The 24,895-nt window shown below is 43.5% G+C and overlaps 1 protein-coding gene across 4 annotated transcripts in view; it reads right to left on the minus strand.

The window, feature by feature from the left end:
* LOC134292958 (ubiquitin-conjugating enzyme E2 L3) overlaps positions 1-24,895 on the minus strand; it is a 56,248-nt gene that overhangs the window by 27,241 nt on the left and 4,112 nt on the right. The window contains exons 1-2 of one of the 4 annotated variants that reach the window (XM_062958869.1): positions 21,696-21,854; positions 21,128-21,215 (exon numbers count right to left, since the gene is read on the minus strand). In XM_062958869.1, coding sequence (XP_062814939.1) covers positions 21,128-21,154 — 27 coding nt within the window. In that variant the 5' untranslated portion in view covers positions 21,155-21,215; positions 21,696-21,854. Of the gene's footprint in view, positions 1-21,065; positions 21,216-21,695; positions 21,855-24,895 lie in introns of those variants that run through there. The other 3 variants (XM_062958866.1, XM_062958867.1, XM_062958868.1) reach the window with 3 other exon arrangements.

Genomic DNA, 24,895 nt, shown 5'->3' on the forward strand with positions numbered 1-24,895 from the left:
AGTCTGGGAGTCCTCTTGGACGCTTCATTGACGATGGAGGCCCAGGTCTCCGCCGTTACTAAAACTGCCTTTTTTCATCTTCGGCAGGCTAGACGGCTGGGCCCCTCTCTGTCTAGGGACAACCTGGCTACGGTGATCCAGGCTACGGTCATCTCGAGACTGGATTACTGTAACGCCCTTTACATTGGCCTTCCTGTGTCGGTGATCCGGAAGCTCAAATTGATGCAAAATGCAGCCGCCCGGCTCCTTGCGGGAGTCCCGATGAGATGCCACATAACACCAATCTTACGGCAGCTGCACTGGTTACCAACTGAGCACCGGATCACTTTCAAAGTGATGGTGCTTACCTTCAAGGCCTTACATGGTCTAGGGCCGATGTACCTGAGGGACCGCCTCACTCCCAACAAACCCCAGAGATCCCTCCGTTCTGAGGACCAAGTCCTGCTGGAAGTCCCCAGTTTTAAGACCTTGCGTCTAACAACGACTAGACGCAGAGCCTTTTCAGCAGTGGCACCGTCTCTCTGGAACACCTTGCCACCTGAAGTCCGTGCCCTGCGGGACTTGTCGGCCTTACGCAGGGCATGCAAGACTCGTCTGTTTCGACAGGCTTTTGAGTTCTGTTGTTGATGTTTTAAAAGGTGCTTTTAGGATGTTTTAAAGATGTTTTTTAAAATGATGTTTTTAAGATGTTTTTAAATTGTTAAAACTTTTAAACCCTCTGGAAAGACTCCTTGCTCAAGGGAGCTGTTTACACCAACGTTACATGGTGAAGCTGTATTTCTGGCCTTGCAGAGGGATTGGCTGGTGCCTGTTGGAAGAGCACATTGGTTTTCTCGATGTCCAATGAGAGGCCGAGCTTCTCGTATGCTTCTGCGAAAGTGTTTAGAGTGGCTTGTAGGCCTTCTTCTGAATGCACACAGACTACGTTGTCATCAGCATATTGGAGTTCTATAACACATGTTGTGGTGACCTTGGTTTTGGCTTTCAGTGTGCTGAGCTTAAATAGCTTGCCATCTGTCCGATAGATAGTTCCCGCTCTGGTGGGGAACTTCCCATCAACAAGGTGCAGAATCATAGTGATGAAGATGGAGAATAAGGTCGGGGCAATAACACATCCCTGCTTGAATGAATAAACAGCAGCAACAAAAAAGCTTGACACCTGATTCCACCTTGAATGGGTCACTTTGGGAGCCGTTGCTGTCCAAGACTGTCGCCGTCATGTCATCATGGGGGAGCCGCAGGATGTTCACAAATTTGTCAGGGCACCCGGTTTTTTGGGGGATGCTCCAGAGAGCCCTTCGATTCACTGTGTCGAATGCCTTTGCAAGGTCAATGAATGCCATGTACAGAGGTTGGTTTTGTTCCCTGCATTTTTCTCTGAGCTGTCGTGCATTAAAGATCGTGTCCCCTGTTCCTCTGGAAGGACGGAAGCCATTCTGGAAGGCTGTCTTCTGAAACAGGGAGAAGGCGGTTTGCGAGAATTCTTGCGAGGATTTTCCCAGCGGAAGTCAGATGGGAGATACCGCGATAGTTCCCACAGTCTGTTCTATCCCCTTTTTTTTGAAAAGGGTGATGATGGTGGCATCCTTGAAGTCTGTTGGGATTTTCTCGGTCATCCACACCTTTTCAATGAGCTGGTGGAGTTGTTGTATCAGCTCAGGTCCACCCTCTTTGAAGATTTCAGCAGGGATCCCATCAGGTCCTCTGGCTTTGTTGTTTTATTGTTGGCTGGTGGCATTGCTGACTTCTTCCAAACTAGGTGGTGCTGCAAGCTCATCCCTGGTTTGTTGTTGCGGGATTTGTGAGAGGGTCTCTTCGGCCACATTGGAGCTGCGATTCCGCAGGTTCTGGTAGTGCTCTTTCCAACGTAGTGCAATTGATGGTTTGTCCTTCAGAATTTCGTTCCATCTGATGAGCGTAGGGGCTGTATGCCATGGTTTCTTGGTCCATAAATGATCTTTGTGGCTTTGACAAATCCCTGAGTATCATGGGTATCTGCAAGGTGTTGGATTTCTTCAGCCTTCTTTGTCCACCAGATGTTCTTGAGTTCCCTGGTCCTTCTTTGGACCTCAGCTTTTGCACTGGCGTAGATCTTTTACTTAGCAGCGCAGTTGGTGTCTCTCTGCCATGTTTGGAAGGCTTTCCTTTTTATCAATTAGCTGTCGGATCTCTGTCATTTTCATCAAACCAATCTTGATGTTTTTTAGTTTGGTATCAAATAGTTTCTTCACAGGCTGTGATGATGGAGGTCTTCAGTTTGTTCCAATGTTCCTCAACATTTTTGGGGTGTTCTGTGAGTAGATGATCTTTGAGTGTTGTTTGGAGAAGGGCTCGTTTGGAGGGCTCCTGAAGGGCTTGGGTGTTCATTTTGTACCTCATCTTTCTTCTTTGGAGCCTGCATTTGGGGGCGATCTTGATAGCCACCATGGATTGGATTAACCTGTAGTCTGTCCAGCAGTCATCAGCACCTGTCATGGCTCTTGTGAGAAGCACATTGTGGTGGTCTATGGTACATGTAATTACACAGTCTAAGAATCATAGAATAGTAGAGTTGGAAGAGACCTCATGGGCCATCCAGTCCAACCCTCTGCCAAGAAGCAGGAAATCGCATTCAAAGCACAAAGAGGTCCCAAAGCTTTGACCGGGGGTGCTCCCATGATGTCTTGAGCTTGTATTTCTGGCAGAAGTGTATGTTGGTGATGAAAGGGTTGTGTTCTGCACATTTGGTGAGAAGCAGGATGCCATTTGAGTTGCGTTTCCGACCCAATCTTTTCCTATGATCCCTGGCCTCAGGTTGGAGTCTTGTCCGACAGTTGCACTAAAATCCCCCAGGAAGATAATTTTGTCTTCCTTAGGTATTTCCAATAGAATTGTGTCCAGCTAACAGTAAAAAAATTCCTTGATGTCTTCATTGGCATCTAATGTTGGTACATAGCCACTTATGATGGTTGCCTGTTGGTTTTTAGCAAGGCTAATTCGGAGGGTTGACAGTCATTCGTTAATGCCAGTGGGTGCTTCAGTCAGGTGCTTCACCAGGTCGTTTCTGATAGCAAAGCCAACTCCATGTATTCTTCGCTCTTCTTCAGGCAGTCCCTTCCAGAAGAAGGTGTAGCTTCCCTTTTCTTCCTTCAGCTGCCCCTCTCCTGCTCTCCGGGTCTCCTGAAGGGCTGCTATGTCGATCTTAAAGCGTCCCAGCTCCCTTGCAATGAGAGCAGTCCTGTGTTCGGGGCGTTCGCTGTCAGTGTTATCTGTATGTTCCATGTTCCAAAGTTCCTTTTTCTTTTTTGGCCGCAGAGTGGTGACCCCTCTGGATGCGGCAGTCCAGTCAAGGATAAGAGAGGCAGACTATGGGGTTCTTGTATGTTTTCTGGATTGTATGGCTATGTTCCAGAAGTATTCTCTCCTGATGTTTCACCTACATCTATGGCAGGCGTGTTCAGAGGTTGTGAGGTATATGGAGAAACTAAGCAAAGGTTGTTTATATATCTGTGGAAGTTCTGGGTAGGGGGAAGAACTCTTGTCTGAAGCTATAAAAGCTGAGTCACACTAGGCCTGGTAAGGCTTCAGTCTGCTGCAGCTTTTCCACAAGAGAACTGAGGATTCCATCCAGTTTTGCTGTCTCTGGACTACTTTTGCAGAATCCAGAGGTATGGCATTCCAGATCAGTGATTTCCAATTAAGCAGAGGCAGGTGGTGCTCCCAAAGAGCAACAAGGAGGTCCCTGGGCCAGATTTTACGTAGAAGCCTGCGGAAGTCAAAATTAGTCTATCAATTGGCTCTGCAGAGAATATCACAGCCAAGATCGCTCTTCACACTTCCTAATTACATTTGAGGATGTTTCAGTACTTGAAGAGATCCTAGCACAAAAACCTCAATTGGACAATTGGGGAATTTACATCAAAAGAATATTCAAAGACCAAATCATCCGCCCCCTTATCCCAGGACTTAAATTAGGCACTGAATCTAAAAGGAACTTAACCCATCCCAAAAGCCCATTACAACGATCACAGAGAACATCAGATAAAGATCTCAATTCACCACCACAGGCCTCAACCCATTTACAAGAAAAACACCCTCTCATACTATCGACACCATCCCCGAATAGCTCACTCCCTAACATACAAAAGAATCTCTTTGCCCAACTAGCACAGGAATTCTCCCATCAGCCTCCCTACTCAGTAGTACACTCCTTGGCCCTTTAGTGGAACTCGACAGGGAGAGTGTGACCCTGCTGGTTCTCTTGAACATCTCAGTGGCTTTCAATACCATCAACCATGGTATCCTTCTGGGTTGGCTCTCCGGAATGGGTATTGGGGGTGTTGCTTTGCAATGGCTCCGCTCCTTCCTGGAGGGCCATTCCCAGTTGGTGAAGCTGGGAGACTCCTGCTCGGACCCCTGGCCATTGACCTGTGGGGTCCCGCAGATGTCCATTCTGTCCCCCATGCTTTTCAACAACTACATGAAACTTCTGGGTGAGGTCATCCAGAGTTTTGGAGTTCGGTGCCATCTCTATGCAGATGACACCCAACTCTACTACTCCTTTTCACCGAAGTCCAAGGAAGCCCCTCGGGTCCTAGATCAGTGCTTGGCCACTGTGATGGACTGGATGAGGGCGAACAAGTTGAAGTTTAATCCTGACAAAACAGAGGTCCTCCAGGTCAGTCGTTCGGCCAGTCGGGGCATAGGGTGGCAACCTGTGCTCGACGGGGTTGCACTTCCCCTGAGGGCACAGGTCCACTGCAGCTTGGGGATCCTCCTGGACTCAGTACTGACGTTTGATGCTCAGGTGTCGGTAGTGGCTGGGAGGACCTTTGCAGAACTAAAACTTGTGCATCAACTGCGACTGTAGCTCGTGAAGTCTGACTTGGCCACGGCGGTCCACTCCTTACTTACCTCTAGGCTGGACTACTGCAATGCACTCCACGTGGAGCTGCCTCTGAAAACGGCCCGGAAACTATAGGTAGTACAAAGATTGGCAGCCAGATTAATAACCGGAGCTAGCTGCAGAGAGCGGTCAACCCTCCTGTTTAAGTAGCTCCACTGGCTGCCGATAAGTTTCCGAGCCCAATTCAAAGTGCAGGTTATTACCTATAAAGCCTTAAACGGTTCAGGACCTGCCTATCTCCGCGATTGCCTCCTCCCCTACGAACCCACGTGGGCCCTAAGATCATCTGGGCAGGTCCTCCTCTCGCTCCCGTCTCAAACGCGGTTGGTGGGGAAGAGGGAGAGGGCCTTCTCGGTGGTAGCTCCCCAGCTCTGGAACTCTCCCCAAAGAGATTAGATTAGCTCCTTCACTGCCCATCTTCTGTCGGGAACTGAAAACATGGACTTTCCAAAATGCTTTTCAGCAAAATGGCCACGAGATGTGAAAATTGTACAGTACCTTCTTATATGTCCTAGCACTTTATTGGAACCTTAGTTCATCCCTTCCTGCCCTGATTTTACTCATGGATCCTTATAGAGTCCTTGCACTATTCACTTTTTTATATGTATATCGATGTTGAGTTTTGAAGTATTTATTTAATGTGCACATTTTACTGCTGTATTGTGTTAACTATTGTTTTAAATCACTGTTTTTATGATGTTATGTTGTTATGCTGGGCATGTCCCTGTTTTAAGCCGCCCCGAGTCCCTTCGGGGAGATACAAGAATAAAATATTATTATTACAAGTATGACACAGCAAACAAGATAGATATGCTGGATTTCGTTTCACAAAACCACAAGTCGAACACTTCCCAAGTGTCTAGGACTGTGTGATGTATTAGTATTATTATTATTATTATTATTATTATTATTATTATTATTATTATTATTTTATTATGACACAGCAAACAAGATAGACATGCTGGATTTCATATCACAAAACCACAAGTCGAACGCTTCCCAAGTGTCTAGGACTGTGTGATGTATTTTCGGATGATGCGCACAGATCGTAATATTGTCAATGCCTATTGTTTCCAAATGCCAGCTGAGATCTTTTGGCACGGCACCCAATGTGCCCATCACCACTGGGACCACCTGCACTGGTTTCTGCCAGAGTCTTTGAAGTTCAGTCTTGAGGTCCTGATAGCGGCTGAGTTTTTCCTGTTGTTTTTCGTTAATGCGACTGTCACCTGGGATGGCGACATCAATGATCCAAACCTCTTTCTTTTCCACAACTGTGATGTCTGGTATGTTGTGTTCCAGAACTTTGTCAGTCTGGATTCGGAAGTCCCACAGTATCTTTGCGTGCTCATTTCCCAAGACTTTTGCGGGGTTTGTGATCCCACCAGTTCTTTGCTGCTGGGAGGTGGGACTTGAGGCATAAGTTCCAATGAATCATTTGGGCCACGTAGTTGTGCCTCTGTTTGTAGTCTGTCTGGGCGATTTTCTTACAGCAGCTGAGGATATGATCCATGGTTTCGTCGGTTTCCTTGCACAGTCTGCACTTTGGGTCATCAGCTGATTTTTCAATCTTGGCCTGAATTGCCTTTGTCCTGATGGCTTGCTCCTGGGCTGCAAGGATCAGGCCTTTTGTCTCCTTCTTCAGGGTCCCATTCGTGAGCCATAGCCAGGTCTTCTCCTTATCAGCCTTTCCTTCAATTTTGTCAAGGAACTTTCCATGCAATGTTTTGTTGTGCTAGCTGTCAACTCTAGTTTGTAGTGCGATTTTCTTGTACTGATTCTTTGTCTGTTGTGCTTTCAGGAGTTTCTGATTTTTGACTTCAATCAAAACAGGTTCTTCACTGTGCTTTACATATTCTGCCAGGGCATGTTCTTCTTCTTTGACTGCTTGTTTGACTTGTAAAAGTCATCTGCCCCCTGATCTTCTAGGCAAATATAGCCGGTCAACATCACTGCGAGGGTGCAGTGAATGTGAATGGTCATGAGTTTTCTTGTTTTTCTGTCCAAATTGTCCAGTTCCACCTGTGTCCAGTTTATGATGCCAGCAGTATATCTTATGACAGGTGTGGCCCAGGTGTTTATGGCCTTGATGGTGTTGCCTCCATTGAGCTTGCTTTTTGAGAATTTTTCTGACCCTTTGTGTGTATTCTTTGCTGACCACAGTTTTCACATGTTCATGCTTGATGTCAAACATTTGTCCAAACCAAACTCCATGCTGATATCAGTGCTAAAAATTCGGACAGTGTTGGTCAGAGACTGGATTTCAGTTTCCGTTTTCCCATATGGCTTCAGGTCATCCATGTACATCAGATGTGAAGTTTTGTGAGATTTTTTAGATGTTTGATAGCCGAGGTTTGTTTTTTGTAAGATTGTTGTCAGAGGGATCATGGCATTAATGAAAAGCAGAAGGGACAATGAATCTCCCTGGAAAATTCCTCTCCTGATGTTGACAAGTCCATAGCTTTCATTTCCAACAAACAGTTCAGTTTTCCAGTGCTCCATCATGTTTTCAATGAAGGTGCCAACTTTTTTACTAATCCCGATGGCGTCCAGGCACTTGATGATCCAGCTGAGTGTCAAAGGCCTTTTTGTAGTCAATCCACGTCATGTGAAGATTAGCTTTTCGGCTCTTACAGTTCTCCAGAATCATTTTGTCAATCAATAACTGGTCTTTTGTGCCCTGCTTTTCCGTTTGTTGCCTTTCTGTTCATCTGGCAAGATGTTTTTTTCTTCAAGATAGTCTTGAATTCTGTCAGCTATGATGCCAGTCAGTAGTTTAAACATAGTGGGCAGACACGTTATTGGCCTGTAGTTTCCTGGTGCTGCTCCTTTTGCTGGATCCTTTTGTATCAGGTATGTTCTTCCAGTTGTTAGCCATTCACTGATACTTCCTTTCTGCAGCATCTCATTGAATTGTTGGGCCATTTTTCCATGTAAACTAATCAGATGTTTGAGCCAAAATCCATGAAGTTGATCACTACCAGGCGATGTCCAGTTCTTGACTTTTTGCACTCGTTTGCTGATCATTTCAGTTGTTATTTCCATCAGTTCCATTTTGTTCTGTGAGAATTTTCCTTCAAACTCCTTTATCTACCCAGCGTTTTTGTTGTAGTTCTTATTATTTTCCCAAAGCTCTTTCCAGAACTTTATTGTTGCAGTTTTCTCTGGCTTTATGGTTACTGTGTCTGTTGCTTGGTTCAGACTCTGGTAGAACCGTCTATAGAACTCCAATATGCTGATGACAACGTAGTCTGTGCGCACTCAGAAGAAGGCCTACAAGCCACTCTAAACACCTTCGCAGAAGCATACGAGAAGCTCGGCCTCTCACGGAACATCGAGAAAACCAAAGTGCTCTTCCAACAGGCACCAGCCAATCCCTCTGCAAAGCCAGGAATACAGCTTAACGGTGTCACATTAGAAAACGTTGACCATTTCCGCTCCCTTGGCAGCCATCTCTCCACAAAAGTCAACATCGACACTGAAATACAATACCGCCTGAGCTCTGCGAGTGCAGCATTTTTCCGTATGAAGCAGAGAGTGTTTGATGACCGGGACATCCGTAGAGAGACCAAGGGGCTTGTTTACAAAGCCATTCCCCTCCCAACCCTGCTCTACGCCTGCGAAACGTGGACGGTCTACAGACGTCACACCAAACTCCTGGAGCGTTTCCATCAGCGTTGCCTCAGGAAAATCCTGCCAATCTCTTGGGAAGACAGGCGGACAAAGGTCAGCGTGCTTGAGGAAGCAATGACCACCAGCATTGAAGCCATGCTCCTACGCCATCAACTCCGCTGGACTAAAGGCCACGTTGTCCGAATGCCCAAAGATCACCATTGTCTCCCAAAGCAGTTGCTCTACTCCGAACTCAAGAACGGGAAACGTAATGTTGTTGGGCAGGAAAAGAGATTGAAAGATGGGCTCAAAGCCAACCTTAAAAACCGTGGCCTAGACACTGAGAACTGGGGAGCCCTGGCCCTTGAGGGCTCCAATTGGAGGTCAGCTGTGACCGGCAGTGCTGCGGAGTTCGAAGAGGCACGAACGGAGGGCTTGAGGGAGAAACGTGCCAAGAGGAAGAAGGTGCGTCAAGCCAACCCCGACCGGGACCGCCTTCCACCTGGAAACCGATGTCCTCACTGCGGAAGGGAGAACATGCGGGTCAAGAATAGGGCTCTTCAGCCACCTAAGAACCCACCCCCAAGATGGAAGACCATCGTCCTCGAGCTACGAGGGATCGCCTAAGTAAGTAAGTAAGTAAGTAAGTAAGTAAGAACCGTCTTTGGTCTGATTGAAACAGTTGATTTTGTCTGTACTGGATGATTCTGGCTTCATACCTTTCAATTTTTCTGGCTGTTGCTGTAATTTGTTCTTTCACAATTTCCAAAGCTTCTTCAATTTTTCTGGTTTTCAGCCAGTACTTTCTGATCAGGTATTGCTTGATTTTGTCATTCTTCAGTTTCTTCTCTTTCATACTTTTCAGGTTACTTGCATCTGATCTAAGTTTCTTGATTTTCAACTCTAGCCTGACCTTCCACTTTGGTTTTCCAGTCGATTTTCTTTGGGGCTGCCTTGGTTGTAGGAGCCCAAGTTCTTCTGTTACTATCACTGCTGCACTGTAGGCAAACTGGTTTGTTTGTTCAATTGATGTTATTTGGACACTGGAGAGTGCTGCATTCACATCTTTCATGAGAGGCGCTAGGTGTCTCTTGGGCACTGTTTTTAGAGTTGGGAGCCGCTGTCTTATTGCATTTGCTGCAGCATGAGCCATGATCTTATCCTTGAGCTCTTGTTGTCTTGCTGTCAAGGTTCCTGGTGGTTCAACAGGTGTTTCAAGGGCTGGTTCTTCAAATTCTTGCAAAGGTTCCACACTTTCTTCTGGTTCAATCTGTTCCACCATTCCAAGTGTTGCTGGAGTCTCTGCTGCTGTCTGTGCTGCGGTTTGATGGTAATTTGCTTTGCAGATTTTCTGGATTTCTTCAAGTTCAACTTCACTGAATACTTTGTTTCTGATTATGAATCTTCGTTGGTCAGCCAGTCGGGGTTCTGTTATCTGTGAGTCAGGGTACTCTTGTTTCCATAGCTGATGCATCCTTTTTTGGTAGCCACGTTTTTTGGGTTCAGAGTTGTAATAGCATTTCATGACTGTGCGGTTTTCTGGCATTGTGTATTTCTGCCGCTTCTGTGACTATTCATTTGGGTTTTGATGATTCCATAGCCCACTTGTCAATGGATGTCCAGAATCAGCAGCATCCACCGCGGTCCTTTTTATCCTGGGCGACGACCGAGCCAGTATAGACTTCGTTTGGGTTTGATTCTCCATAATGCTAATGGGTTAGGTGCTCTTAGTTCCGCTGAGGCCTCTCTGGCTTGGTTGGACCTGCCGGTAGTTACACTACCACCAGCATAGCCCTCAGTCATCATTAGAGTGGTTAAGCCCCCCCACCACGTCAAGGTGGCACCTGCGGGGGGATTATTATTATTATTATTATTATTATTATTATTATTTTATTGTATGACACAGCAAACAAGATGGATATGCTGGATTTCGTTTCACAAAATCACAAGTCGAACACTTCCCAAGTGTCTAGGACTGTGGGATGTATTTTCGGATGATGCGTGCAGATCCCAGCAGGGTGGCCTTTTGCAGTTGGCAGATCGTAATTTTGTCAATGTCTATTGTTTCCAAATGCCGGCTGAGATCTCTAAAAACCGGAATATTAGAACATCGCTCACGTATCAAGAATAAAGCATCAGATTCCATTCTTTATTCACATTTTTTTAGAGAAATCGCACTCCTATGCAAGCTTTAGATTCTGTGCTCTAGAAAGGATCACCATAAAACCCCATGGGGACATAAAAAGGATTTTACTACATAGGGAAGCCTTTTGGATATTTAAATTACATACAGTCCATCCACATGGCTTGAATGATAAATTAGATCTCTCTTGTTTTTTGTAATTACCCTTAATGAGTGCTCCAGGTAGCTAGCAATCCTTAAAAAGGGAGCTACCTCCATGAGCTAATTGCTTACAAATGGAAGGCAGTAGGATCATTATCCACAATTGAAGTGCTACAGCAGAGCCACAAACTCCTTAGTGGAAGTAAGTGTTTTTCTTTGTTTAAATGAGTGTTAAACTAATGAGAAATTGTTTAATGTTACTGGGTGCTGGCAACAGCAAATCTATTTTGTCTTTTTAAAATATAGTTTACAAAAGTTGCAGAAAAGTCTACTACAAACGCATGAAAGAACTTTCAGAAGCTACCTGAAGAAGGGATTTTAATCCAGAAACAAGGGTTACAAAATACCCAGGAATCCTTTTTGTTCTACATTCCTTCATGGTTTACATTCCTTTTGCGCATCTCCAAAACATTAACTTACATGGGACTATGATAAATTTATCTAAAGTGTGAACTACAATATACAGTTGTTTATTCCTTTGACCATGCATTTCTAAGACGTTTATCTACGTGGGACAATACTGGAATTTAAAGTGTTGTACTCAGTTATTGAATATACTTATCTGTTACTGAAAAAACATACAAACATGAATATAATGTTTGATGTAATGCTGTAAACAGTTTGTATTTGTGTATTACTCATGCGCCTGTAAGGATTATAATTTGTCTGTTACCATTGTTTTATTCTGTATATTAGTTAGTAATAGGACAACTGTATCTTTACACGTATTATAGATTTCTGTGTACTTTAGTGAACAACTAAGAAAGTCTTGATGAAATATCTAAGAGCACTGCATAAATTGCTGAGTTATAATCATGTGAAGTTTATAACAAGGGATTGAATCAATCATTTGTCTCTTACTGATGACAAGTCAGTAGGTAGCCTAGGGGATAAAAGCCTTGTGACTTGAAGGTTGGGTTGCTGACCTGAAGGCTGCCAAGTTCGAATCCCACCCGGGGAGAGTGGGGATGAGCTCCCTCTGTCAGCTCCAGCTCCATGCAGGGACATGAGAGAAGCCTCCCACAAGGATGGTAAAAACATCAAAAAAAACATCCGGGCAATGTCCCCTGGGCAACGTACTTGCAGACGGCCAATTCTCTCACTCCAGAAGCAACTCTGGTTGCTCCTGACACAGAAAAAAGTAGGTTGTTTTAAAAAAGAGATGAGATGCTCAATCTCTCTCTTACTGCTCTTTCTGTTCTCTTTCCTGTAAGAATCTTGTCATGAATATCTCTCTGACTCTGAAAATTGTTTGTAACTACAAATCTGACTGTGGATCAATGCATCCAGATTGTGCAGCTGTAAATAGCACAATGATGAAATTAAACCTCCTGAAATTTTTAGATGAAAAACTGAATCTATGAGTTTACTAAACAGTGTGTGGAGAAGGTCAGAAATTGCACTTATATTCTGCAGACAAGCTGATTAACTAATATGTTTTTTCTGGAAATGGATTCTGCTGTTTTGTTTGCGTCTATGACACTTACTTATCCGGTATGCAGCGGTTCCATGGAGGTCATTATTGGAAAACTATAAATCACTTCAAGAGTCTATCCCACAACATTCCTGCCATGCAGTTACAGCACAGGGAATATTAACAATGGTAATTAACTGTAATCCCTTGTGCTATGAACACATGCTTCTTGGACCACTGTCTGGTCTCCCCCATTAGTTGTGTTACTACATTCCACTGGCATTTTGGAGGAGGGACCATGTAGTCACTTGCCCTTTTCTACTCTTTTGGTGGTTCCCAATGTCTTCTGAGGCAATGGCAGTAGTCTCCTGGGAATAAATGTCTAGTCAGGCAGCTTATTCAATAAAGTTCCTTCCTGTTATGTGGAGAACTCTGATATTGGTTAATGTGACTCACCTCCTGGTGTGATTCAATTAAGCAACTGCAGTGAGATTTTCCCCCCACTGACTATTCTGGTAGTTCCCTTGCCAAGCTTGAACCCTCTGGTAACATTTCCTGTGCTCCCACTGCTTGTAGGTGGAGGTGTGAGATTGACAGCTCTCTCCTCAGTTTTTCCAAGGTCTTCTTTTCATTCTTCCCATAGGGAAGGGATGGGAGAAGAGGGAAGGTAAAAGAAAGATTTCAGGGGCTCTTAGGTTTGAGAAGTTTAGAGATTTTTAGAAACTGACTTTTCAAATTGCTCCACAACCAGGGAGATCAAGAGGCTCCCCCCCCCCCCCCAGACTGTTGGAGCAAGTGAGAAAAACAACCCAATCTGCACAATGTTATTACATTCCCTGTTGGATTTTTGTTTAGGTTTGTACAGTAATATCTGCTAATTTGTATGTACAGATCAAAACATTAACATCTGTACTATCAGTACACATAATGAAAATGAAAATATGTATGTTCAGTAGAATCTTGCTTTTCCAACCTTCACTTATCCAATGTTCTGTATTACCCAACGCAGTTAGCCTTTTAGCCGTCAATGTTTTTGTAGTCAATGTTTTCAATACATTGCGATGTTTTGGTGCAAAATTCGTAAATACAGTAATTACTACCGTGTTTCCCTGAAAATAAGACAGTGTCTTATATTAATTTTTGCTCCCAAAGATGCGCTAGGTCTTATTTTCAGGGGATGTCTTATTTTTCCATGAAGAAGAATTCACTTTTATTGTTGAACAAAAAAATGGACATTTATTATATACTGTACAGTAGATATCATCACAAAGCATCATAACCAGACAAACTGTGAATCCTATCAAGAATTTCTTGTTACTACCATTATTTTCATGTACAGCAATCTATGGTACGTACATTTACCAATCCTGCCTGCTCTGTTGTTCTGTTTGGCGGGCATAATTCCAAACAAAAACTTTGCTAGGTCTTACTTTTGGGGGAGGCCTTATATTTAGCAATTCAGCAAAATCTCTACTAGGTCTTATTTTCTGGGGATGTCTTATTTTTGGGGAAACAGGGTATATATCATTACCGTATATTGAACTGCTTTTTCTGTTGATTTGTTGTATAACGTGATGTTTTGGTGCTTAACTTGTAAAATCATAATGTAATTTGGTGTTTAATAGGCTTTTCCTTAATCCCTCCTTATTATCCAACATTTTCACTTATCCAATGTTCTGCCAGCCTGTTTATATTGGATAAGTGAGGCTCTACTGTATGTATGTATGTATGTATGTATGTATGTGGCTGGGGAGTCCCACTTTCACAGAGAAGCTCCCACTTCCACAAATAGCTACAGCCCCACTATGCTGATAGCCCTCCTTTCAATGGCAATGCAGATTATAGAGAGCACCGTGAACGTGTCCAAGAGCCTTGCCCATGTCCTCCATAAACACCATACTGCTCACCACCCGAGGGAAGACTTTCATTCTGGGGCAACTCCATCCTAGATTTTCTGTGTTTCCTCCACCACAGACATCCCAGTGTTTCTGACTCTCTACACTGGTGTGGAATTTGCATGACCCCGCCCACTGCCTCTCCCTTAACCCTTTCCTATTCTTTTCTATGGCACACTGCAAACAGAGGAATTGATCAGCAACTGAACATACCAGAGAGAGAGATTTGGGGAGAATTCACTATTTTTTTTCGTGTCAGAAGCTACCGGAGTTGCTTCTGGAGTGAGAGAATTGGCCATCTGCAAGGACGTTGCCCAGGGGACGCCCGGATGTTTTGATGTTTTTACGATCCTTGTGGGAGGTTTCTCCCATGTCCCCGCATGGAGCTGGAGCCGATAGAGGGAGGGATTCGAATCTGGCAGCCTTCAGGTCAGCAACCCAACCTTCAAGTCACAAGGCTTTTATCCTCTAGGCCACCAGAGGCTCCATGAGAATTCATCATCATTTATAGGAGTTGTAGGTACTGGGATGTATAGTTCGCCCGCAATCTAAGAACACTTTGAACCCCCCACCACCACCACCACCAACGATGGACCTGGAACTCACTTGGCACAAAGAACCCCCATGACCAAGAAAAAAACTGGAGATCTTTGAAGGGATTTATAGGAGTTGTAGCTCACTTATATCCAGAGCGCACTATGAACCCAAACAATGATGGATCTGGACCAAATTTGGCATGCGTATCTCATATGCCCACATTTGAATACTGGTGGGTTTTTAGGGGAATTGGCCTGGACATTTTGGAATTTTTGGTACTAGGATTTATAGTTCACCTGCAATCAATGAGCGCTCTAAACACCAACGATGGAATTGGACCAAACTTGGCACACAGAGCCCCCATGACCAGGAAAATTCACCTTGATTTGGAGGAGTTATAGTTCACCTACATCCAAAGAGGACTGTGAACTCAAACACCAATGGATCTGGACCAAATCTGGCATATATACCAATCATGGTCTTTGGAAAAAACAGGAAACTGTTCACTTGGACCCTGAATGGCACATACCTCAAACAAATTAATAGCTACAAATATCTAGGCATTACACATTATTCATAGTATACAAAGAGCAACGAGAACTGCAGGTCCCATTTATAAGCTGTACCATCATAGATGCCCAGGCACAATTAGACCCACCCTGGAAGTCTTTAAGACAAAAATAATTCCAACACTTATATTTGGGGCTGAAATTTGGGGGCACATCAATTTGGCCAAGATTGAAGCTGTCTAAGTTAAGCAACTTCGCATCCTCCTGGGCCTTTCCAGAACAACACTGATGGCTGCAGTAAGGGCAGAGCTAGGAATGCTCCCAGTAGAATCATAGAATCATAGAATAGTAGAGTTGGAAGAGACCACATGGGCCATCCAGTCCAACCCCCTGCTAAGAAGCAGGAAATCGCATTCAAAGCACTCCCGACAGATGGCCATCCAGCCTCTGCTTAAAAGCCTCCAAAGAAGGAGCCTCCAAAGAAGGAGCCTCCAGTAAATGCTCAAATTTTAAAGAGAAAATTCAATTACTGGTCAAAGGCAAATCAAACAAATTCCCGTAGACTTCCTCGCCTATGTCTAGAGGATCAAGACCAATGTGCCCACAACTCATCTTGGTAGTGGCTCTAAACAATGAGATAGCTAACATTGGCCTTCCTTTACCATTTCTGAATGATCTAGGACTTAGGGCAAAAGAAGTGCTCATGCAACGCACCTGTGATATCTATTCTCAACTGGACCTAGCAAGTATAGGTAGGTCTTCTGCCACAAAGTTTTTAGCTTCCCACAAAATGATTATTCATTTAGAACACTATCTGACCATTCCAGTTCTGTTAACCTTAAAAAGAATATATACCAGGGCCAGGTTTGAACAACTCAGTATTATGATACAAACTCGTCGCTACTGTAACATCCCAAGAAGTGAGAGATTTCGTGTTTGGGGAGAACAAATCGTCGAAGATATCGAACATTTTTTGATTGATTGCCCAGCATATATTGAACTTCAATACAGATATTTATACCCATTACTATCTAATTTTAGGTCTCCCAACAGAAATGATCTTCTGACAGTCCTCTTGCAAGGACAAGAAAGATCCACCATAATCAGAGTAAGCCTTTTTATCCTGAAAGCTATCAAGAAAAGAGCACATTTCCTGAAAGAAGAATAGGGAAAATAAGATTTTGTCTGCAAACAGAAGGTCAGCTGCTGTCCTCCCATCCTTTCTACCATGTTTTTGTGTTGTACTTTGAAATGGTCATATGACTGGTCAAATAAATACATCATCATCATCATCATCATCACCACATACCCAAAATGTCCAGATTTGAATACTGGAGGGATTTGGGGGGAACTGACCTTTTTTTTCTGGGAGTTGTAGTTCACCTACAACCAGAGAAACTGTGACTTCCACCGATGATGGACCTGGACCAAACTTGGCACACAGAACTCCCATGACTAACTCAACCTACCGGAGGGGTTTGAGGGGACTGACTCACCATAGTGGGAGTTGCAGCTTAGCCTTCAGCCAGAGAGCACACTGAACCCCACCCATGATGTATCCAGAGCAAATGTGCCCAATATAACAAGTACTGATGGAGTTTCTCATGGTTAACCTGGCATGATGCCAGATGTAGTTCTCAACCTTGTGCATTTTGTACAATTTTTTAAAAATGGCTTTTTCAAATAACCCGGGCAGCACTGAGTACCTAAGCTAGTAAATAATAAATCACATTTGAGCAAATATTAATTTTCACCCATTAGTATGTAAACATTTTAAGTTTAAGTTTGCTTTTCAGTAAAAAAAAATCTTCTCTTTGAAACCAGCAGGTAACAAATATGAAAGTAGAACGAGGAAATACAAATGTTCATATAAGGTGTGACAGCATTTTTAGATTGTATTATTAATTTTTTTTAAAAAGTATACATTACTGAAGACTAACTTCTTATGTGTTGCTGTTATGTTATTGTGGTTCTATATTTTTCTAGTTCAGAGAAATATTATGTTGTTATTGGTTAACTGCCTCGTCACATGGTTCAAGGGAGAAAGTACAACATATTCAAAATATTTGTACATAGCAAAATTCATAGTACAAAATTGAAACATAATACCAATAGAATGCAAATCTAATATTCACATTTTTAGATTGATTGGGTTGGGATACTGGCATAGATAGGTGTTAAGTTTTCACGCATCACCTCTTACCAACCTGCCTGATCATTAAGATGTTCTGGAGATACCCTTCTCTTATTGCCGCCACAAATATGGTTGGCGGCAACAAGAGAGAGGGCCTTCTCAGTAGCCGCCTTGGCCCTTTGGAACACCCTCCCCATTGAGCTTAAATCTGTCCCTTCCTTCCCTATTCTCTTTCAAGAACCAGCTGAAGACCTACCTGTTCAAGCAAGCTTTTGACAAATGAATTCTATTGCTAATGACAGCAAGGTTGACTTACACTGAGCTTAGTGAAATATACTATTTAATTGATGAGTCTCCACAATAATTGTAATTGGCTTTAAATGTTCTAATGCTTAATATTATACCTTATTTCTGGACGTTATTAAGCTTTGTGTGATTTTTGTCTTTTATTTTATGTTAACATGCTCTGCTTCAGGACTTGCTTATCTCTGTGATTTGCCTCCTCCCCTATGAATTCATGCAGGCCTTAAGATCTTCCAGGGAGGCTTTTCTCTTGCTTCCACCTTAGTCTCAAACATGGTTTGTGGGGATGAGGGAGAGGGCCTTCTCGGTGGTAGCCCCTCAGCTCTGGAACTCTCTCCCCAGACTGGCACCTTCGTTGTCCACCACATAAAAATGTGGATGTTTTGGTGCACATTCAAGTAAATAATCCTGCCAATTAATCAGTTTGTTTACAATTTCTTATTTCACTTTATCAGAGTTCCTTTTTAGATTTCCAGTGTCTTGAGGAGACCGTTCCTCCTGTCCCTATCCCTGATTGTCCCTATACTTCCCACGAACCCCACTCAGAGTCGTACACAAGTCATCCTCCGCATATGCTGTACTTATGGCCAGGTTTTTAAGTAATTGCTGTGTTTTATGCTGTTTTATATTTATATTGTTTATATTATTTTAATTCATGGATTGTGTTTTAACCTATGTTACTGTTGGGCTCGTCCCCATGTGAGCTGCCCCGAGACCCTTCAGGGAGATGGAGGCGGGATATAAGAATAAAGTTGTTGTTGTTGTTGTTGTTATTGATTTGTATTGTATCGATGTGAGCCACTTTGGATCTTATTATGGAGAAAAGAGGGATATAAATAAAGACACCATCATCATCATCATAATTATTTATTATTATTATTATTATTATTATTATTATTATTATTATTATTATTATATTTTGTCTGACATTGTCTGACATTCTGACATTGCATTTAACTGCTATGGGGTCTCTTTTGACCAGTCATTCCAGTCTTCTCAGAGTGACCAATGAAAAATTGCCAGTAAGATTCCAGTTCATTGGAGTAAACATTTAAAAAACCCATTTAAAAAACATTTAAAAATCCCAGAGGACCTGCTTGTCCTAAGAGGCCATGGATTATATGGGAGCAGATGGTCTTGCAGGTAACCCAAACTATTGAAAGTTTTAACGGTTGGAGACTATACTTTTTACTAAACTAATGGTCAGCCAGTGGAGTGATGTTAGTATAGGTGTAATATGCTCACTCCTGGATGTTTCCATAACTAATCTGGCTGCCAAGTTAAGAACTAATCAGAGTATCAGCTGCAGTTGAGAGTAAGCCCTCCAAATCACCACTGCATCTACCTGGGCTGACCTTTTGAGAAATGGATCCAGGAGCCCTTGTCACAAGCTGTGAACACAGTATTTCAGGGGTGAATCCCCTTTCAGAACTTGACACACCTCCAACGTTAGGTTAGGTTGCTTAATGGCAAGCACCTTTGACTTCAGTTTGTTTCCCCTCCTCTAGGAATTCATTGTGAAGGCATGCAATCTTTAGTTGAGGTTGTTTTTGAAGGCATGGAGAAATACGTTTGGGTGTCATTAGTGTACTGATAACACCCTGCCCCATGCCTATAAATGATATCTCCTAACGGTTTATGTAGATTAAACATTTAAGCATAGGGAACAAAATAGCCTCTTGTGCGATGCTATGTAACATCTCCAAAAAATACTAACAATGTAAAATCACCTTATTAAACATGCATTTGTGCTCATGAACAAAAATATCCACATAGTAGCACAACATAGGATTTATAAAAATCCAGTTTATTAAAATTGTTTTCATCTTTTCATTTCAATACCTGAAAAGTTTGCTCATATAGTTTGCCCTTTGCTCAGTCATCAATAATGTAATATCCTTTCTTCTCCTACTTTTACCTTTCCTACTAGGACCCCTTTACCCCTTTCCCACCTTTTCCTCTTCTAGTATCCCCTTTCTTAACTTTCCCCTCTTATGTGTTGTCGAAGGCTTTCATGGCCAGGATCACAGGGTTGTTGTGTGTCTTTCGGGCTGTGTGGCCATGTTCCAGAAGCATTCTCTCCTGACGTTTCGCCCACATCTATGGCAGGCATCCTCAGAGGTTGTGAGGTACCTCACAACCTCTGAGGATGCCTGCCATAGATGTGGGCGAAACGTCAGGAGAGAATGCTTCTGGAACATGGCCACACAGCCCGAAAGACACACAACAACCCTGTTTCCCCTCTTATTTTACGTAAACTTTCTTTTTTGAACACTCTAATAAAATTATATAAAAAATAATATAACAAATGACAATTAAGGTGCAAGGTGCAAATACATACTGTTTATCTTAACTTCTCACAGAATATGGATTGAAAACCACAGTTCTGACAAGTTTTGCAGATTTAATGTCCAAACTGCAAAATCCAGACATGTGAAACCTACCATTTTACTTCCATATAATTTGTCCCTTACACTCAGGTTCTCTGAGGGATGTTTACTCCAACCAGTCGGGGCTCAACTGGCAATTGTCATCCAGACTGACCACTCCTAGATTGGAATGATCTGTCAGGAGAGATTTGACAATTAAATGAACTCTTAAATGTTAAAACACAATTAAAGATAGTCTTAATTGTATCTTAATTCTTTTCGCAGGCCTACTGTGATAATTTTAACCTACGAATTTGAATGTACATTTCATTGCAACAAATAATTTTCATAATTATAATTATAATTTAATCTTATGCTAGTCTTCAATATATACATTTCAATAGTCTTGCTTTTATGTATATATTTTAATTGTGCCCCACCTGAAGTTATGAAGAAAGACAAGTAAGAAAAATTACTCATCATTATCAGAACTATAGCGGTGAATGGAAGGATGTAAAAGCATTGTACCTGAACTTATTTATGAATGTAGATGAAAGGGAGGATGAATTGAAAAATTCTGCCAAAAAATATTTCTCACCTAATTCACTGTCACCAACTTTCCTATCCTGACAAAATTTGATAGTGTTGGTACCTTTCCATTCCTAATAATGTCTATCTGGATTTAGACGATTATAGGCTGTGTTTCTTACGGTCTTGTACACCTATGGACGAGGCTATGTCTCTTAGAGCAGGGGCTTCCATAAATATGTGGCTAAGGGGCCGCCCCTAAATCGTCCGTTTTCTCTTAAAAAGTTTTTTTTCGAGTCGGTGCCACTAGACATAAAGGAAATGAAAGTACGTTCGCCATAATTCAAGCATCCCACCTCCCACCCCCCAAATCAATCGACTAGAAGACTAGCCCGGTTCCTTGTTATTGATGCTTCCACGGCCGACGTTTCTCTGGAACCGTCGGTATAAACGGCTAAAAATCGAGGCGGGAACGGTTTAGGGGTTGGGGTAAGGAGAAACAACGGGAGATATCCTCGATGAGGAAAAGTCTTACTTTACACGCAGATGCCTCCCGCCCAGTCAGCCCTAGGCCAGCGGCGAGGATGTATATGTTACCTTCATCAGCCTCCTACTGGCCGCCATCTTGAATCTGCTGCCACTGTCCCACGCTGCTTAGCGGCTGCGAACGAGGCGCTTCCTGAAGCTGAAAAAGGAAGTGGGGGGGGGGGGGAGGGGGGGGAGAGAGAAGGTATTTACCTCAGCCGGTCGTTATCTTCCCTTTTCAGGACTGCAGTAGAGTCTCGCTTATCCAACCTTCGCTCAGCCAACGTTCTGTATTATGCAACTCCTGCCAGGATCCACAGTTGTTTGTAGTCTATTTTCTGTCAATGTTTTTGTAGTTACTGTTTTCAATACATTGGGATGTTTTTGTGCTAAATTCGTAAATACAGTAATTACTACATAACGTTACCATGTATTGAACTGCTTTTTCTGTCGATTTGTTACAAAACATGATATTTTGGTGCTTAATTTGTAAAACCATAACGTAATTTGACATTTAATAGACTTTTCCTTAATCCCTCCTTCTTATCCAAGATATTCGCTTATCCAACACTGTGATGGCTCGTTTCTGTTGGATAAGTGAGACTCTATTGTACAATAAGTAGTGGTATCCCTCACTCACCTCACTGGGCCCAGGAAAAAGTTTTTTACTCAGTATTCCTCCTTTCTATGGCTAGGCCACAGAGCCTGTTTGCGTAACTCGCCAAGCTGATTTGAGTAGCAAGGAGGCAGGCTTAGCCATCCCTTGCAGTCCCATCCTGTTGCTAAAGGGAGAAGACGGCTTGGCTTAGCCGTTGCTAGCACCATTGCTAAGGGGAGGAGCCGTCTGCTTTGACAGTCACTAAGAGGAGACTGATTGGCTGTGCTAAGGGGAATGGTTTTATCTGTCTGAGATATGACTGGTTTGTGATAGTAGGTATGCGAATACCTTAAAACACATGTCACTTCGAATACTACGTTGTGTCCAAATTTTGTAGCAATCAAAGTTTGGGAGATAATGAGGTTCTCAAAATAGACATTACATTTTTATACAGAATGAAGAAAGGGGCAGGAAGACATCATTCCACTATGTCTCCTGTGTCCATATAACAATATAATATATAATAATCATATTATACTATAAAATAATAATAATACACTATTATAATGGTGTATTTATATTACATGTAATATTGCAGACAGTGGAGTGGTTGGAGTGGAAGTGCAAAATATTCTTCCATTGTCATGGTCCAACCACCATCTGATCAGTTTAAGACTAACTGTGATTTTTAACCTCCACAGGGGTGGTGGATCGAGGCTAATGGATCTGGATGGTTTCCTGAGTCTCTTGGGGATCTTCCTATCATGGAGGCTGACAATCCTGTTGATTTCCTGGTAGATCACTATAATAGGCAACTAAGGCACCTGTCTGTCAGATTTTGTGGGATTTGTTCCAGCTCGTTTGTCCTAATGACATGGATGGGATCCTTGGTGCTGTGAGGCCCACCACCTGCCCACTGTACCCTTGCCCTTCCTGGCTAGTCAAACTGGCCAGTGGTGGACTAGGTAGTTGATTGGTTTGCGACCATCATAAATGCCTTGCTGTTCTAAGGGAAATTTCCATCTGCCCTAAAACAGGCCATAGTGAGGCCCATATTGAAGAAGGCCTCCCTTGATTCTTCTATTTTAAACAACTTCAGACCAATCTCGAACCTGCCTTTCTTGGGCAAGGTCCTGGAGCGGGTGGTTGCCTCTCAGCTGCAGGGTTTCCTGGATGACACCGATTTTCTGGACCCATCGCAGTCCGGCTGCAGGCCTGGGTTCAGCACCGAGACGGCTTGGGTGGCCTTGGTGGATGACCTCCGCAGGGAGCTGGGCAGGGGGAGTGTGACCCTGCTGGTTCTCCTGGACATCTCAGCGGCTTTCGAGACCATCGACCATGGTCTCCTTCTGGGACGGCTCTCTGGGATGGGCCTTGGGGGTTCTGCTCTGCAGTGGCTCCAGTCCTTCCTGGAGGGCCGTTCCCAGTTGGTGAAGCTGGGGGACACCTGTGGGGTTCCATTCTGTCCCCATGCTTTTCAACGTCTACATGAAACCGCTGGGTGAGGTCATCCGGGGATTTGGAGTTGGGTGCCATCTCTACGCAGATGACACCCAACTCTACTACTCCTTTCCACCAAACTCCAAGGAAGCCCCTCGGGTACCGGACCAGTGCCTGGCGGCTGTGATGGGCTGGGTGAGGGCGAATAAGCTGAAGCTTAATCCCGACAAGACAGAGGTCCTCGAGGCCAGTCGCATGTCTGACCGGGGTATTGGGTGGCCACCTGTGCTTGACGGGGTCGCACTCCCCCCGAAGGCGCAGGTCCATTGCAGTCTGGGGGTCCTCCTGGTCTCGGGGCTGACTCTTGAGGCTCAGGTGTCGGCCGTGGCCGGGAGGGCCTTTGCACAACTAAAGCCTGTGCGCCAGCTGCGACCGTACCTCGTGAAGTCTGACTTGGCCATGGTGGTCCACGCCTGAGTCACCTCTAGGCTGGACGATTGCAATGCGCTCTACCTGGGGCTGCCCTTGAAGATGGCCCGGAAATTACAAATAGTCCAACAACCGGCAGCCAGACTAAACGGAGCAACCTACAGGGAGAGGTCTACTCCCTTGTTTAGGGAGCTCCACTGGCTGCCGTTCACCTTCCGGTCCCAATTCAAGGTGCAGGTACTCACCTACAAAGCCCTGCACGGTTCGGGACCCCCCTACCTTCGTGACCGCCTCTCCCCCTATGAACCTGCACGATCACAGGTTCGGTTGGTGGGGACGAGGCTCTGGAACTCCCTCCCTAGGGATATTAGGCTGGCCCCAACTCTGTCTGCCTTTATTAAACAACTTAAGACATGGTTCCTTCAGTGCACTTTCAATTAAACAAGACACTACAGACCCCTTGACAACCATGCTGCTATTCTCTGGTCCCATCTCATCCTACTCCTAATGTCATCTTAGGAAACCTTGGAACATTCAGCCAGGAACTTTAGGGAATAATATAGTTATTACACATTTTGCTTTGACCCCCTTTTTATTCCTTTTGTCCCTTTCATGGTGAAATTTATATTGTTTTAAAACTTTTTATCTTGTTTTATGCATTTATGTATAACTGTTCTTGAATTCATTTTTGATTTTATACTGCTTTTTATTTTATCTTTTTGTTTTATATTTTAACTTGTCTACACTCTGTCTTTTCTGGGCTTAGCCACCCAGAGTCCCTTCGGGGAGATGGTGGCAGGATACAAAAATAAAGTATTATTATTATTACTAATAATATTACAATATAGTGTTATAGTACAATATAGTTTATATATAAAAAAATGTAATTCTCGTTTTAGTATGGAGTAAGCAACAAAACCACTGAACCAAATCCCACCAAATTTGGCCACAAAAGACATAGTAATCCAAAATATATCTTTCAATAAAAACCCCTAGAAAATAGTCCAAATTACAGAGGATGAGGAAGAGCCTTTCTCCCTCTAACTGCCCGTCCGAAAGGTTGGCTCTACTGCCTTTAGCCCCCCCCCCCCGGCTGCCTTTAGGCCCCACCCCCTTCGTGTCCTACCAACTCCCTCAGCCAAGATGGCGCCAGGGCACAGGCAGAGTGCACTTAGGCCTCATCTACACTGCCTATAAAATACAGATTGTTTGATTTGAACTGGATTGATTATATGGCAGTGTAGACTCAAGGTCCTTCCACACACCTATATTACCCATTTATAATCTTATATTATCTATTTTCAACTGGATTACCTTGAGTCCACACTGCCATATAACCCAGTTCAGTGTGTATCATATCATCCCGTTCTAAG

The sequence above is a fragment of the Anolis carolinensis genome, chromosome Y (assembly GCF_035594765.1).
Source record: "Anolis carolinensis isolate JA03-04 chromosome Y, rAnoCar3.1.pri, whole genome shotgun sequence".
Taxonomy (NCBI): domain Eukaryota; kingdom Metazoa; phylum Chordata; class Lepidosauria; order Squamata; family Dactyloidae; genus Anolis; species Anolis carolinensis.